Consider the following 17,638-nt stretch of genomic DNA (forward strand, 5'->3'; position numbering starts at 1 on the left):
GTGTGGCCCGGAGGACAGAAGACCACAGCAAATTAATAAAAATAATGTGCGTTTGTGGAAGAAAACTCATCTCCACGTCCATCTGCTGCACCTAAAGGATCTTCTGACATCCTTTAACTATGCAGTCAGAGACGCGAGGGTTTCCTATTTCTCCAACCCGGTGTCCCAGAGCAAAGGGAACCCCAAGGTGCTGTTTAACACCATCAGCAGTATCGTCTCTCCTGCCTCTCCTACAGCCTCCATCCACTCTGTTGCAGACTGTGAGAACTTTCTGTCTTTCTTTGTGGACAAAGTCAATAAGGTTAGATCTAGCATCTCTCCTTCAGCCTTATCACCGCCTCTCCCGACTCCAACCAGGCCCATCATCCTAGATAGCTTTGCTCCTGTTTCTTTGCCTGAGTTAACCAAACTAGTTAACTCTATGAAGACCTCTGCATGCCCCCTCCACATCTTACCCTCATTTTTGTTAAGTGCTTTTCAGTCCATCTGTCCCAGCGTGCTCTCTATAATTAATGCTTCTCTGGCTTCTGGTCAGGTCCCTGCTTACTTTAAGAATGCTGTAATCCACCCGCTTCTTAAAAAACCGAGTCTCGACCCCTCTCTCCATAGCAGCTTCAGACCCATCTCTAAACTTCCGTTCATCTCCAAGATCTTGGAAAAGGTTGTGGCTAAACAACTCACAGCTGCTCTTGATGAACATAACATCTATGATAGCTTCCAGTCAGGTTTTCGTAGAGCTCATTCTACTGAGACAGCTCTTCTTAGGGTCTCTAATGACCTTCTGACTCACAGTGATGCAGGGGACTGTTCTGTTCTGGTCCTGCTGGACCTGACTGCAGCCTTTGACACTGTTGACCATCACCTGCTACTGGAGAGGCTGAGAGACTGGGTAGGCCTATCAGGATCTGCTCTGGAGTGGTTCTCCTCTTATCTCTCTGGGCGCTCCTTTTCTGTGGCAGTCTCCAAGTTTAGGTCCTCCACCACCTCCCTTACCCATGGTGTCCCACACAGTTTCTGTGCTGGGGCCTCTGCTCTTCCTCATGTATCTGCTTCCTCTTCAGCACATCCTGAGCTCCTTCAAAGGAATCTCCTACCATCTTTTTGCAGATGACATCCAACTGTACATCTCCTTTAAGCCCCATGAGATGTCTAAGCTGCAGCTGTTACACACCTGCTTAGACTCTATCAAAACCTGGATGGCTGGGAGCTTTCTACAGCTGAATGAAGATAAGACTGAGATCCTCATCTGTGCCCTAGACAAGCTGGTTCCCAAAGTCAGAGACTCTCTTGGTCAGCTTGCTTCCCACACCAAACCTTCTGTCAGGAATCTTGGTGTGACCTTTGACCCAGCTCTTACCCTGGATTCTCATGTCAGGTCTCTTGTTCACTCTTCCTTCTTCAGTCTCAGGAACATTGCTAAGCTGAGTTCCATTCTGTCCCGCTCTGAACTTGAGACAGTTCTCCACACCTTCATCTCCTCACGCTTGGACTACTGTAACTCTCTTTTCACGTGTCTGAGCAGAACCTCCCTGAACCGTCTACAGGTGGTTCAGAATGCCTGTGCTCAGCTTCTGACCAAGTCCTCCAAACACACCCACATCACCCCGCTTCTCCTCCAGCTTCACTGGCTGCCAGTCAACTTCAGGGTTCATTTCAAGATCCTGGTTCTGGTCTATAGGGCCTTACATGGACAAGCACCATCTTACATTGGTGATCTTCTTAGTCCCTACACCCCCAGCAGGTCCCTGAGGTCCAGTGACCAAAGCCTACTGGTTGTGCAGCACCAGGCTAAAGGTCAAAGGTGACAGATCATTTGCTGCTGTGGCCCCCAGACTCTGGAACTCTCTCCCCCTGAGCCTGAGATCAGTGGACTCAGTGGTCTCCTTTAAAAAGCAGCTGAAGACTCACTTGTTCAAGCTGGCTTTTGTATGACCTTCTTCACCTCTCTCTCTTTATTCTGCTCTCTCCCCACCTATTCCACCTTCCTCAGGATCCACTGATTTCCCTCTTTCCTGTTCACTCTCTCTTTCTCTTTCTTAACATTTTTTTCTTTTAAATTGCAATTGCTTATTCTTGCTCATTTTAAATATATATTCTAAATGCTTTTTTATATTTTTACATTTTTTGTTTTTGTGAAGCGCCTCGTGATTTTTATCTTGAGAGGCGCTATAGAAATGATATCTTTTTCTTCTTCTGTCTCTGCAGCTGCACTTTCTTGTTGGCCGACCAAACGTACAGTGTGTGTGTGTGTGTGGCCCGGAGGACAGAGTACAGGAGAATGCACAGCTAATTAATTTGGTTCTTTACCTTTCTCTTCAGCACAGCCGACAAAGGTTTACGATGGGTCAGTCCTCCTGCATGCTCAGATCATTCCCTTCCCTTGCTTGAAAAATTGTTCCAAAATGAAAGTTGAACCCACATCTTCTTTATTCGTGAATGCAATGCCGTTCGGAGAGTCTCAAATAAAAATGTGGGCGTCTTACTGTAAAAAAATATACCATTAAAGTAAAAAAGAAACTCCAAATACCCAACTATGTTTACACCGGGAATCAAACCCAGGTCTTCTGCATGAGAGTCAGACGTCTTACTAGGTGAGCTAAAGCGCCAGTGACATTCGTTCAATCTGTAACATTTATATCCTTGATGACAGCTGAAACAACGTTAATCCAACAAACGGTTCGGAGCGAAAATGGCTATTTTGTTGCTAATTTGCAGGAAATATCTAGAAGAAAGTTCTACAGAAAGTAGCTAAGGGTCCTCAGAAATGTAGCTGGGTTCATCACTAGGCGTTAGGAACAGCAACAAAGTCGCTGAGTTGGCACTGCCTCTCTCTCTGCTGCTAAAGCTACGGATAGCCAATGCTACGGGCTATGCCTGAGCGTGAACGCGCATGAAGCAGCCTGCTCGACCCGAGCAGCTCTCTTTTTCTGTGATTTTACAGAAAAACAGGCAATCACAGTAAAAATGCCAGGGCTCATTCTACAGGACCAGGGCATTGCAGGAGAATTTATGAAGAAGAAATGTATTATTTCCATACATGTGTTGGCTGTCAAACTTTCTTATAGTCCCTTTAACTATAAAGCCCACTTGTATAAACTAATGCTTTCTTTTTTAATGGCATGCTATGCAACTTTTTTATATTTTAGAATTAATTTCTTGAGCCTGTGTGTGGTAAAATGAGCCCTAACAGGGTTAATGAAATGTCACTCAGACCCCACGGCCCTCTGGCCATAAAACTGCACTTGCAACTTCAGAGTGCCGGTCCAGTCCCTGTTGGTTTCCACTTTAGTCTAAGTAATGTGGAGCTGACTTGCCAGCGCTGCACTCTGCTTCCAGCACGATTCCTGCATCGTAAACACAGCTTATTTGTTTGATTTAGTCATGAACTGCTCCTGTAAAAACTAATGAAACCTAAGGAGACATTTCATCTGTTAGCTTAAGGTGTTAAAAACACAAATGCACAGTGAGGAGATAAGTTTAACTTTTGCTTTCAAACTAGGGTGTGCTAAAAACAAGCCAAAACTGCAAAGTATTGCTTTGAGATTTTTTTTCCCCAGAAGCTAGCGTTCTCTCAAAAACGTTAACCTGCTAAAGGCAGGAATATGAAGAGTGATACTGTTGAGGTGCATGAACAAATAACAAAAGTTAGTTTGAAGAGATGTTTTCTTCCCAAGAATTTCAGAAATATAAGCTGAATATAAAACGGTAAGGTGCCCTGGAGGAGGCTCAGCGTGCTGATGGAACCCAAGATGCAAGGAAAAATACACAATACCAGTCTTGAGATGGGAGTGTAATTTAAGATTGTTCCATTTTGTTGTAAGTTAAATAATGTTTTTTCAAGCAACTGTAATCGTAACCTCACAAAGCTGGTGAGTGGAGCCTTAACCAGAGGGGCCTACAGCATGTTTTCAGAGGAGCAAGCACCACTGATCATTTTTAGGTGGCACCAAAACAGCCAGAACAGATTATTGGTTTATACGCTTTTATTCTCAAAATACTATTTGGAGAAACAAATTAGGAGTTAGGAAATAATTAAAAATAGGATATTGATGGCCATTTGTCTACCCCTTTTCTTCCTTGGAGGTGATGTATGTCTAAAAAGTGTGGTGTTTGCAAAATTTGCACCAAAAACACAATCCAGACAACAGCATAGGATAATATATGCACACAACCGCCTGCAGACACAGGTGCACGCATGCAGAAAGACATGATCAACACCAGTTGGACAAAGATTAACACACACAATTCCCACTGTGTCCAGGGCGCTATGGGTGGTTGGCCTCTAGCTCAGAGTCTTGAGGTGGGCTGAGTTTGTGTTCCCCCCCAAACACACAAACAGAAAAGGGAGACTGTGTAGGAAAAGAGAGAACAATGTTGAAACTGATATTTGGGCTGTTTTAGTGAGATCTGAGATGGACCAACAGAGAGGAAAGAGGTGACATTAGAGGAGGAGGAGGGATGGAGAAAGACAGATGGGGGAGACATTTAGAGGGTGTCCAGATGGACCTCCGCTCTGAAACTTTGACAGCTCGTGGGAGGGTTGTCTTTAGGGAACTCTATTTTCAAATGCATGCGTGTCTTTTGACAGTCTGGTCACCATTGTGTCGTAAATGTGAACGTCCTATTTGTTTATATTACCCTGTGTGGTTGTTCTCACCTCACTCTCTTCAGCTGTATTTGTGCATGCGTGTGTGGTTCCTATTACACCCATGGTTGGTCTGCAATGTGCCTTGAAATCCCAGCATGTAACAACTGGAACAGGCAGCGCGCCCAGCCAGTAACTGCGGATCTGGATTGCTCCTTAAATCCCTCTCTAACAGGATGATTCACTTTGGAATCTGCTCTTGGATCAGAAGTTGGGGAAAGTAAGCCAGCCAGGTGGAAGGAGGCTGTAGACAAACCACTGTAGGGACTTGCTTGTGTTTGTAAATCAAAGCTGGCCTCTGCTCAGCATTTAGTTTCGTCCATGGTTTACAGGTGCTGGCCAGTAAATTAGAATATCATCAAAAGGTTGAAAATAATTCAGTAATTCCATTCAAAACGTGAAACTTGTACATTATATTCATGCAATGCACACAGACCAATGTATTTCCGATGTTTATTACGTTTAATTTTGATATTTATAGGTGACAACCAATGAAAACATCAAGTCTGGTATCTCAGAAAATTAGAATATTCTAAAGGCCAATGAAAAAATGTTTGTTTCTCTAATGTTGGCCAACTGAAAAGAATGAACATGAAAAGAATGTGCATGTATAGCACTCAATACTTAGTCGGGGCTCCTTTTGCCTCAATAACTGCAGTAATGCGGCGTGGCATGGACTCGATCAGTCTGTGGCACTGCTCAGGTGTTATGAGAGCCCAGGTTGCTCTGATAGTCGTCTTCAGCTCCTCTGCATTGTTGGGTCTAGCGTATTGCATCCTCCGCTTCACAATACCCCATAGATTTTCTATGGGGTTAAGGTCAGGCGAGTTTGCTGGCCAATCAAGGACAGGGATACCATGGTCCTTGAACCAGGTGCTGGTGGTTTTGGCACTGTGTGCAGGTGCCAAGTCCTGTTGAAAGGTGAAGTCTGCATCCCCATAAAGTTGGTCAGCAGCAGGAAGCATGAAGTGCTCTAAAACTTCCTGGTAGACGGCTGCATTGACCCTGGACCTCAGGAAACAGAGTGGGCCAACACCGGCAGATGACATGGCACCCCACACCATCACTGACGGTGGAAACTTTACACTGGACCTCATGCAACGTGGATTCTGTGCTTCTCCGCTCTTCCTCCAGACTCTGGGTCCTTGATTTCCAAAGGAAATGCAGAACTTGCTTTCATCAGAAAACATAACTTTGGACCACTCAGCATCAGTCCAGTCCTTTTACTCCTTGGCCCAGGCGAGACGCTTCTTGCGCTGTTTCATGTTCAAGAGTGGCTTGACACACGGAATGCGACACCTGAATCCCATGTCTTTCATGAGTCTCCTCGTGGTGGTTCTTGAAGCGCTGACTCCAGCTGCAGTCCACTCTTTGTGGATCTCCCCCACATTTTTGAATGGGTTTGTCGTCACAATTCTCTGCAGGGTGCGGTTATCCCTAGAGCTTGTACACTTTTTTCTACCACATTTTTTCCGTCCCTTCGCCTGTCTGTTAATGTGCTTGGACACAGAGCTCTGCGAACAGCCAGCTTCTTTAGCAATCACCTTTTGTGTCTTGCCCTCCTTGTGCAAGGTGTCAATGATTGTCTTTTGGACAGCTGTTAAGTCAGAAGTCTTCCCCATGATTGTGGTGCCTTCAAAACAAGACTGAGGGACCTTTTAAAGGCCTTTGCAGGTGTTTTGAGTAAATCAGCTGATTAGAGTGGCAGCAGGTGTCTTCTATATTCAGCCTTTTCAGAATATTCTAATTTTTTGAGATACCAAATTTGGAGTTTTCATTAGTTGTCACTTATGAATATCAAATTTAAATGTAATGAACATTGGAAATACATTGGTCTGTGTGCATTGCATGAATATAATGTACAAGTTTCACGTTTTGAATGGAATTACTGAAATATTTTCAACCTTTTGATGATATTCTAATTTACTGGCCAGCACCTGTATGCATGAGCCTAGGGAGATGGACTCAGAATAACGGACCGTGTGTGTGTGTGTGTGTGTGTGTTTGACAGCTCACAGCTGTAGATGGCAGAAAGCCAGACCCAGACTCGACCTCTTTTGTCTTGTAACGGTGACTGTGCTGCGTCACTTTCTTCTTTTCATCTTTCCCTTTTCCTATTTTCTGCTCTCATCCCTTCATTTTCATCCCACCACTCTAAACCAATATGTGCTAAGTGTTTCTGAATAATTAACTATTCTTCTATACCTTTACACATCAGTTGTCACATTGTAAGGTTTGGGCCACACAGGCTCCCATAGCTGAGCTGTGAGGCTCCTGCTACTGTTCCTTCACACATCCTGGCTTTTATAAGTTTTCCTCTCAGAGCTCCACTTGTGTGCTTGTTAAAAACGCCTTGTATTTGTAAACACATGGTAAATAATAGTCACACCTCTGGGCTGACAGAGCTGTAGAGAGAGTTGTAACACTCCAGTAGACTCCTGTGGAAAGAATGGAACGCGGAAGTCACGTGGTTCATGTAGCTTCGAATAGTTCCAAACAGCCCAGCTGCTGCATTGACCGCAGTTCATTTTCGGTGTTTCGGAAGGATTTTCTCAGGTAAGTTGATGAAATATCTTTTTTTTTTTTTTTTTTTTTTTTGCATTGTGAAGCGTTAGCTAACCGCTTCGTACCAAAATAAGCCAACGATGATATTTTATGTTGCCAGTTTTAGCTAGATAACCTTTAATGAGCTAACTGTGTGCAGCTTGTTGGTTGTGAGCAGGAGGATGAGCTGCAGATGGGTTTATTTCAGTTAGTTTGATTCTACGTTTTAAAAATAGTCCCCACAGTTTGAAATAGGTTATAAACTTTTGACATTAGTTTTATTTGGGATTTTTTTGTACAATACGTTGCTGGTTGCTGTATCAACACGAACATACATCAGAAATGGAAGCACAAATGGAGAGACCAATAATAAAGAAAAATGTGATTGTGAAGACAAGTAATTAATATTTTTCAGTTAATAACACTGACTGCAACGAACTGCTGAAGCATGAGACAAACAAGATTATGAACGTAAGAAGATATGTTGTTCTGTTTCGTGGACTCAAGTAATAAGAATAGAACTAAGATAATTCAAGAACAGTAGTCGAACACAATAACTTGGGGAGAAATTGTGACACGTCTCTAAAGTAAAATTTTCTAGTGCAGAGTGGAGACAACCCATAGAAGCACTGATTTGATCTCATTTCAGAGAAAAACAGAACAGGTTAGATGCACCTAATAAATAAAATGACTAACAAACTCAGGAATCTGTTTCTTTGCTTCACTGTTCTGGTGCTGAAAATATCACTAATACGAATCAAAGGAGATACACAGATGAATGCACCTCTTATTTATTATTTGGAAACTACATTTACTGCAGCTGGCAGAGGCAGAGATTTTTTCTATTGATTGATACATGGAATTTAGAGAATCATTTTAAATTTTAATAGGGGAAGACTGCAGGAGGGAGCGGTAAAATACAGGGGGTCCCCAGCAAAAACAAGAAACTTTACGAGTCTGATGAAACCTGCTGGTTTTTCATCAGGCAGTCATGGGGCAGCTCCAACGACCCAGTGGCTGTGCTGGGTCAATGTTGTTATCGAGCTCAGTCCGGCTCAGCCGTGAACGAGCCGAGGCGATGTCGTGTCTGCTTAAGAAGAAGTGTTATTTTCCCGCTTCAGAAGAAGTGTCCAATGTGTTTTTACGCTTTCATTGATTGCCAAGACTTTTGGGAAAATACCTCGTGGACTGATGAGACAAAAGTTGAACTTTTTGGAAGGCAAATGTCCCGTTACATCTGGTGTAGAAGTAACACAGCATTTCAGACAAAGAACATCATACCAACAGTAAAATATGGTGGTGGTAGTGTGATGGTCTGGGGTTGTGTTGCTGCTTCAGGAACTGGAAGGCTTGCTGTGATAAATGGAACCATGAATTCTACTGTCTACCAAAACATCCTGAAGGAGAATGTCCGGCCATCTGTTCGTCAACTAAAGCTGAAGCGATCTTGGGTGCTGCAGCAGGACAATGACCCAAAACACACCAGCAAATCCACCTCTGAATGGCTGAAGAACAACAAAATGAAGACTTTGGAGTGGCCTAGTCAAAGTCCTGACCTGAATCCTACTGAGATGCTATGGCATGACCTTAAAAAGGCAGTTCATGCTAGAAAACCCTCAGATAAAGCTGAATTACAACAATTCTGCAAAGATGAGTGGGCCAAAATTCCTCCAGAGTGCTGTAAAAGACTAGCAAGTTATCGCAAACACTTGATTGCAGTCATTGCTGCTAAGGGAGGCCCAACCAGTTATTAGGTTCAGGGGGCAATTACTTTTTCACACAGGGCAATGTAGGTTTGGATTTTGTTCTCTCCCTAAATAATAAAAACCATCATTTCAAAACTGCATTTTGTGTTTGTGTTATCTTTGACTAATGGTTAAATGTGTTTGATAAGAAACATTTTGTGTGACAAACATGCAAAAGAATAAGAAATCAGGAAGGGGGCAAATAGTTTTTCACACCACTGTATAATATTATTCAAAAAATGCCAAGAATAGCCAGGGGAAATGTGACAATATTCAATTTTTGATTTGTCCCACCATACACCTTTCAAACTGCCTTACGGTGCTGGGATGTTTGGAACTATTGAGAGCTCCATGAACCACGTGACCGTGAGTCGGCGAGTTCAAAGCGTGTCACAACTCTCTTTCTACAGCTCTTTGGGCTGAAAGCTTTAACACACTGATTGTCAAAACATTTAGCTTTTGTTGATCTATTTAAAAGTTTTGTAGTTTACATGTCCAACAGTACTGCGAACAGGTCCCCTGTGGGGTTGTGATGGGTGCATTGCTAGATTGTGCTCCTGGTGGGCTGTCAGCACATGAGCAAAATTTTAACCCCTTTTTCTGTTTGGCACCACTTTTAAATTCAGTTTATTCCATTTTAGTTCCTTTATTTATTTATTGGCTGACAGCAAAAAAGGAAGGGGATTGTTTTTGTGTTAGACGGATCATTGGGTGTTCATTGTGTACGTCTACAACCAGGTAACATTTAAAATTAACTGATTCAAGATGGCTACTATAGCTAATCCAATGAGCTAATGGCACATACAAAAGTGTTCATAACTCAGTTTCACACATAATAAGCTGAGTTTTGGTGTTCAAGTAGCTGAGAGTCATTCATATCTGAGTTCTGACAGATCGTACAAGAAAATGAGACTTTGTGCTTAATGTTTGGGCAGCATTTCTTAAGCTGAAAGGCGGCAGGCCTAAGGGAACAGAATAGATCAATAGAAAATCCCTTTATTGTCCCGCAGTGGGTACATTTCTGTGTCACAGCAGCGACCACATTCACAACAAGAGCAAAGATGAACAAAAATAAAGTAGAAAAAGCAATAGAAGGCCTATTTGGTGGTTTAACCACCCAATCAAACCCCTTAAATGCTGAGTCCACAAAGGAGGCATTGGGCCTCTTTTTAAAAGTCTTTGGTATGACCTGACTATGGATTTGAACCCACAATCTCCCAGTCTCAGGGTGGACACTCATACCACTAGGACACTGAGCTGGTGGTGAGCTCTAACACTTTTATGTGGATGACAGGCAAAAACTTAAAAAATAACATCTTCCTGGGTCTAAATATCTTAATCCATACATTTCTTGAAGGATTTGTTTTATTAAAGCTGTCGGTCAAAACAACAAACATCTTGTTTCCGATCAGCGTATCAGAATCTGTTCACACACTTAATCCAAGCTTCCACCTTTATTGCCTCTTTATAGTTGGATTGTAAAAAATGGTTTTGCTCCTTTCATCAAGATCTTATTTTATCAGATATGTGGGAGAAGAAGTCACACACACCTGTATCTGTGTTTTCGTTCACGTATGAGCACGTTATAAAACTAAACATTTATTTCTCAAACAGCTGTTGTGTTGCGTACATCCTCGTGCTTTTTCCGCCCAATGCACAGTCCTACTTGTGGCGTTTTAAAACCAGTTCTCCCACTTGCCAGAGGTTTGCAAGTGGATTACTGTAACAATGACAAATGTGCACTCCTATAGTCGAACCAGTGATGAGTCATGACTTTTAATACTTCAGATGTTCACGATGCACTGTTAATAAATGCTTTATCTGTATCTCCTTACACACAAGATTGTGGAAGTCTATGGGTTAGTTAGGCTGAAATATTTAACTGGTGTGGAATGTAAGAAAATATAGATTTTAAATCTTATATTTCTACAGAATAAAACAGGATGGATATGTTGAGACTATAAAAGTTGCAATAATGCAGTTTGGTGCTAAATATAAGCGTTCACACATACGAAAATACACATTTGGAGGTGCAAAGCTCATGCAAACCACATCTGGCTCTGGGTCTGCTGGCCTAGTCCCTCCTCCCAGGCATGACTGATCAGGAATGCACAGCCGACCGCACCCTTTCTCTCCTTCAACCACTGGACGCAGCCCTGCTGGGTGTTCTCGGATTACCAGGCTTAGTTTGTCTTAAAAGCCACGGTGCCACTCCCTTTTCTAACTTCTATTCTTTTCATCATATGACATGACCTTGGTGCTGTCTTATCTCTTTGTGTCTGTTTTTCCCTCCAGTTTCACACCATGGATTAGAAACTACTGTTATTTAATTGAAAATACCTCATTAATCACAGTTTCCAGTCTTTACTGATCATTCAGCCATATCTATTTTTTCATGGAATGTGTTTTCCTAAAGACATGACTTCCAGAATAATTTTTTATGTTTAATTGTTGAAATGTACGGTTCAACTTTTAAACATACTTTAGGCTGCAGCTGCAGCTTCAGGGTCACAGGTGATTGGTCGAAGGTCAATTCCTGCTTTAGTTTTCCTTGAGTATTGGGGTTAATTTGCACTCACACGCAACAAAAACACACTTATAGTTCATTTTTAAAAAGAATGTTGCTTGTGGCTATGTCTGCAGCTTTTATAAAGACAATTGAAACACACACACACACACACACACACACACACACACACACACACACACACACACACACACACACACACACACACACACACACACACACACACACACACACACACACACACACACACACACTGCACACATAAGAGCCTTTTTTCCCCAAGAGTTTGGTGCTGTTTTGTCAACACTGAAATGTTTATTTCTTTTCGTGAAATATTTCCTAAAAAAGATAAACGGCGTGTTCAGACTTGTAAGAGTTGGCGTCTATCTGCTCCAAGTTCATGTCAACAAAATAATTCACAGCTAAAATCGGTCTTGACAATAAAAATGAACAAGTTCTGATCCTACATTTACATTAAAAACCAGTCATGTTGACCGTGTAGTTCATCATCCATTTCTTCATGTTCTGTGGACGCACAATTTTCTTTCCCACAATGCATCGCTGATTACTGCACAATGCTAGTTATAATACAGTAAAAAATATTTATTTGACTCAGTTTTCTTAAAAGTTAAAAGTTTAAATGTTGGAAAAGAAGGGTTTGAGATTTGTTGTCTAATAAAGACACACTCTCTCTCTTTCTTTCTTTCTGTGTGTGTGTGTGTGTGTGGGGGGGGGGGGGGGGGGTTCTTTATCCCACTGAGACCAAAGATAGGACTTGAATGTTTGAAATAGCTGTGTTATCTGACAGAAGATTGCTATCTTTACACCACCAAGTACACGCACAAGTGCCCATAAACACACTTTATTCCCTACTCCCCATGGGAAGTTGTTGTTTACTGCCTGAGCACACACACACACACACACGCACACGCACACACACACACACACACACACACTGGAATACCAAAAGAAATAACCTATTGAAGCAAAAACCGGGCTCTTGGCGCCCCCACATGGTTAGATATTATAACTGCATACAAAAGATGCAAAACAGTGAAGCATTGAAACACAAGGCATGAGAAAGTAATATTTTAAGCTGTGAAATTTGTTTATTTAAAAAATAGCAAAGTTAATTAAATGCAGCTTTGATTTCAAACTCATTAAGGATCTTCAGTGGACATCAGTATTGTTTCCTGTCATAAAGCTCTGTCAGTAGCACCTCGCTCTGCCACAGTTTGTTGCTGCGTTACCAGGTTTACTCAGCCCCATTGCTCAGTAACTCACCTCACACGACTGTTATTGTGTTAGCTTATCTGCAGAAAAACAAGGATCCACATATTTAGTGACAATATGATTATATTAAATTCACCGAAAACCCCATTTAGAATAAACACAGCTCTTCACAAGTAGGATCTAACATAAAAATTTTTTGAATATTTTTATTTTATAAAATAACACATGCATATAAGAACCACAGTGTGTTTTGTTTTTGTAAGGACAGCCCCTCCTTGCCCTCTGGTAAAGATTCCAACACCTCCTTCAGTTGCTCATTATAGAACAGAACATATAGTACACCAGGTGTTGACTTACACGACATTCCTGCAGGCAAGTTTCAGTTGGATCCACGTTTTGAAATTTTATTATTGAGCAGAATGTAGCTGCAGTCAAATCAAACTGACCAAACGTTTGTTCTCCCTCCAAAAAGGCAAAATCGGCTGGTGTCACATCTCCCTTTTGGAGTTTCCGCATGTGGTATTTTGACAAATGCACAGAAAATCACTGGTGTTGTGTCTCAGTAAATCTGAGGTTTCTCAGTGGAAATAAAAGGCTTCCTCTGTGGTGGAGCTGAACCCATGTGTTCAACTGGCTGTGTGCGTGTGTGTGTGTGTCACCGCTCAGACACACAAACTCTAGAACGGTATTTACTGGGATTTAAAACTTGGCGAATGCACTTGGCCAATGGTTTTATGGAAAGACAAGTGCGGACTGGAGGATTCAGTTTATTTTGACATCCAGATATTCTGGATTACCCCTGAGTCTGTGTGCTACAGGGACTGGTGAGGGCAGATTGCCTTTACTGGTCTCTTGCTAGATCTAGTTACCTTGTAACCAGATCACTTTGAGCCACCACCTCCTGTCAGACAGGAGTGTGAACATGTCAGGTGAAATTGGTTTGTTTGATCTTTGTGGTGTTTATTTAGCAGAATATATAATTTGGTCTCTTTTAGCAGGCTGGGGCAAATTACAGGATTCTCTTTTAATTGTTTGAAACTCGACTGAAATGTCTTTGAATCATAGGTGTGTGCTGTTTAACTTCATAGTGCATTAGGCAGCTCTTTTGATCCTTAAATATCCTTTCATTTAATCTGATTGCATGTAATTTTGTTGTAAACATCCAGCAGCTTTTTCAGTGTTGACATTTGTTTTGTCTTTTATTTCTTTTTAGACTTTAGAGTGATGGCGCTTGTCTAAAATCACCTCACTTCAAATGACAGCTTAATTTCTGCTATTTTTAGACCTCTTATTCACTGTCAAATCTGATTGGTTAATCTTACTTCGAAAAAAAAAGCATTGAAACTGATTGCACTTAAAATAAGTGCACAGTAATAGGTCTAGTACATTGGAACCACTAATGCGTACAAAGTGAAATGCACTTACAGCAAGTTACTATAACAAAGACAAACCAGTACAAAGTAGGAGTCTGCCAATATTTGTCCTTAGTAAAGCCAATTTAAAGTCAGGCGCATCCCTGGGCAGCCCGGTGCTGTTGCAGAATTCAATTTAAATGTATTTTTACATTCACTAATAACATCTGTAAAATAAATACTCTAACTTTATTTAGGTGTCTGACTTTAACACTGAGCAGTGCACAAAGTTGAGATCTAACAGTTAAATTCAGAGTTAAAAAACTGATTCGGTTTCATAAATTTTGTGGATCAACTGATGTTATTATTAGTGACATTTTTGCATGAAAATAAGGTGGCAAATGTCTGGATATTCGGCCATCAGCTGACCGTGTCTCCCACACATCGGAATCAGCATCGGCAATAAAAAAATCCAATATTGGTCCACCTCTCATACAAAGTATTTACAAGTTTTTGAGCTGTATATTCTTAAGCAGTAATAAACTGAGCAAATTTCAGAGTACTTCGTACTGGTTTGTCTTAGAGTAACTTGCATTTTAGTGCATTTGACTGTCAACCATGGCTTCCTTTTGTCCACACTCTCTAGCACGGGCATCACAGAGAAAGCACATGCCTGGTTTGAATCGTACCTCACAGGACGATCATTCAGTGTATCTTGGCTTGGACAATTCTCTACCGTGCACCATCTTGCCACAGGAGTCCCCCAGGGCTCTGTACTAGGACCTCTTTGCCATATACACCACCTCACTGGGTGAGATCATTCGATCACATGGCTTCTCCTACCACTGCTATGCAGACGACACCCAGCTCTGTCATTTCCACCGGACGACCACACTGTCTCTGCACGAATATCAAACAATCAGCCAAAAAGAGCACACGTCACCCCTCTGTTCATTGAGCTCCACTGGCTACCGCTAGCAGCATGCATCAAATTCAGATTGCTAACACTAGCATACAAAGTCCGAAATGGGACGGCTCCCATCTACCTGAATCCTCTTGCATAGGCTTACGTCTCGGCACGGCCGCTCCGGTCATATACCAGGATCGTTGGCTAGCAGTGCCTACACCACGCTCAGGACAATCCAGACTCTTCTCATGAATCGTTCCACAAATGTGGAATGACCTACCAAGCACTACCAGAACAGGAGCTTCCTTTTCAAGTTTCAAGAAACTCCTGAAGACCCTGCTCTTCAGAGAGCATCTTCTTAACTAGCACCTTCCCTGCACCCGTCCCCCCCTCTACCGTCCACTCCTTTGTTCCCTCCTCTCCATGATTGATGTCAAGTTGTTGTTATTGTTGTTGTTAGCCTCAAGGGCAACATGCCGATTATCACTTGTAAGTCGCTTTGGACAAAAGCGTCTGCTAAATACATAAACATAAACAAACATAAACATAAGTATTCGTGTCTCCAACATGCCTGCATACTTTTGGTTTGTTTGCTTGCTTTTTTCAAGTAAGGAAAACCATTCAAAAGTAAGGAAGGAAAAACCGGTTCTAATCTGATGCAGCAATTTGAATTACAACTAAACATAATAAATCAAGGTAATAACACGGATGAAAGTTTAATGATTTTTAGTTTTCTTCCTAGCATTGGGTGTTTCTGCACATCTGGTAAGGCAGAAAAAAGGAATGTTTTAAGGAAGATTAGAGTCAACAAATGGCCACTTTAGATATTGGATTGCTCTTTTTGATGAGTTGTAATGAAATAAAGATGAAGTGGGGGGTTGAACTGGGATGCCCACTTCCTCAGATTTCCTGTTTAGTGATAAAAACACAAACAATTTTTTACATTGACCTCTATGGTTGAAAACAATTTTCTCATTGCCACGCCCAGTCTGGTTTACTCTTATTTTTTAATGTCAAACTGAAATCATTGTCTCTGCTGAGTAGAAAGTGACACTGGTTAAATATTAAAAACCGTTGGCCTCGTAGAGACTCGCTCTGGACAAAGGTCTTTCAAACTACTGTGTGTGTGTGTGTGTGTGTGTGTGTGTGTGTGTGTGTGTGTGTGTGTGTGTGTGTGTGTGTGTGTGTGTGTGTGTGTGTGTGTGTGTGTGTGTGTGTGTGTGTGTGTGTGTGTGTGTGTGTGTGTGTGTGTGTGTGTGTGTGTTTCAGATTATATTTGCAAGCTTAGTTGAGATTGTAGATCCTGGGTGTTGTCAGCATGTATCAACAAGTTCTTTATTAGTTCTCTAAAGGGAACAAAATTCAAGTTTGAGACCTAAACCATCAGAGGTGGGATTGGGGTTTCCATCACAACCACATAAAGGTCTGTAGATGTGATTGTTCAGAAAAACATACCCAAGTATTAGTTCGGGCACGTGTGTACAGGGTGTGAGTTTGCACCCTCAGTTTATTATCACACCTTGGTGGTCACATGCCTGGTCTTTTGTCACACTTGGGAAGGTAAACTCTGCCCAACACCCTAACGGAAATAAAATATCGAAACTGTGTTTTTAATTCGCTTTTAGAACACGTAACTGATCCCACATGAGTTTCTGCTGTTGAGAAAAGAGCCGTGACTCAGTTCAGTCTTGTAAATATTTGACTCATCAGCCGTATCTCAGGCTGAATCTACTGTTTTTACCTGCTTTTCCTGTTGCCGTTTGTGCATCAGACAGCTGAATGTCACCTCTTTACTGCGGTTAAGACTCAGTTTGATCTACAAGAGCAAATTTGAATTAAGTTGGAGATAAAAAAAAACGTCCCTGAGGGTTGACGAAGTGGGGGGGAAATGTGTGAGATGGGTGAGAAAGGAAGGTGGGAGGGTGTGAGAAGTGGATTCTTTGCTGGCTGATGGGTGGAGGGGGGAGGCGGAGATCACGGATCCCAGAAAATGGAACGAGGCGGGAAATGAGGAAGAAGGGACAGGCTGTCTCACATTTCAGCTCTGTGTGTTTTAGGACTGGGTGTAATTCTAACCCCTCGTGCACTTGCACTCTGGACTCAACAAGAGCGGTGAGCTTCAGGGAGTTCTCTGCTGCACACACTTTAGTTTGGAGTGTCTGAGCATGCAGCAGGTGTGACCTTCCTGATTCTTTATCACTCCTGCTGATCAGCTGACTGGAGATCCATACAGCTGACAACACCTAGAGCATTTTCTGTTTTTGTTTCCTTAAAAACCGACATGGTTCTCTCATATGCGCTGGCATCAGCGACACAGGAGGGAAAAAACGGAACCACACAGGAGAAGAAATGGACTAAAAGGAGTCTCTGTTTGGCGAGAGACCATCACATGTGAGTGTGTTTGTGCCAGCATGCGAGTAACTTCATCAGGCTGGGAATAGACCAGAGGAGCCTGAAAGCTCTTAACCTTCTCGTCTGCTGTGACACTGATGGGTGAGCTGGTGTGAACTAACGGGGCAGCAGCACCCAACGGCGTGCATGGTCGTAAATAACATTCCCCCGATTGCCTGGGATTTAAATTGTTGTTGTAATTTGGAAAGATCTCCCCACCCTGTAGATATGAAATGGGGAAGTGGCTTTCCAGATAACTGGATTGCTTAATTACGCTTTTGGGTTTGGAAATTA

The 17,638-nt window shown here is 42.2% G+C and overlaps 1 protein-coding gene across 3 annotated transcripts in view; it reads left to right on the forward strand.

Annotated features, from left to right (window-relative positions):
• Nucleotides 1-17,638, forward strand: part of nhsl1b (NHS-like 1b) — a 115,119-nt gene that overhangs the window by 26,312 nt on the left and 71,169 nt on the right. The window contains exon 1 of one of the 3 annotated variants that reach the window (XM_015947329.3): nucleotides 17,019-17,344. The exons of the other annotated variants lie outside the window; for them this stretch is intronic. Coding sequence (XP_015802815.3) covers nucleotides 17,248-17,344 — 97 coding nt within the window. The 5' untranslated portion in view covers nucleotides 17,019-17,247. Of the gene's footprint in view, nucleotides 1-17,018; nucleotides 17,345-17,638 lie in introns of those variants that run through there. 3 annotated transcript variants of the gene reach the window in all.

The sequence above is a fragment of the Nothobranchius furzeri genome, chromosome 2, assembly GCF_043380555.1.
Source record: "Nothobranchius furzeri strain GRZ-AD chromosome 2, NfurGRZ-RIMD1, whole genome shotgun sequence".
Classification (NCBI taxonomy): domain Eukaryota; kingdom Metazoa; phylum Chordata; class Actinopteri; order Cyprinodontiformes; family Nothobranchiidae; genus Nothobranchius; species Nothobranchius furzeri.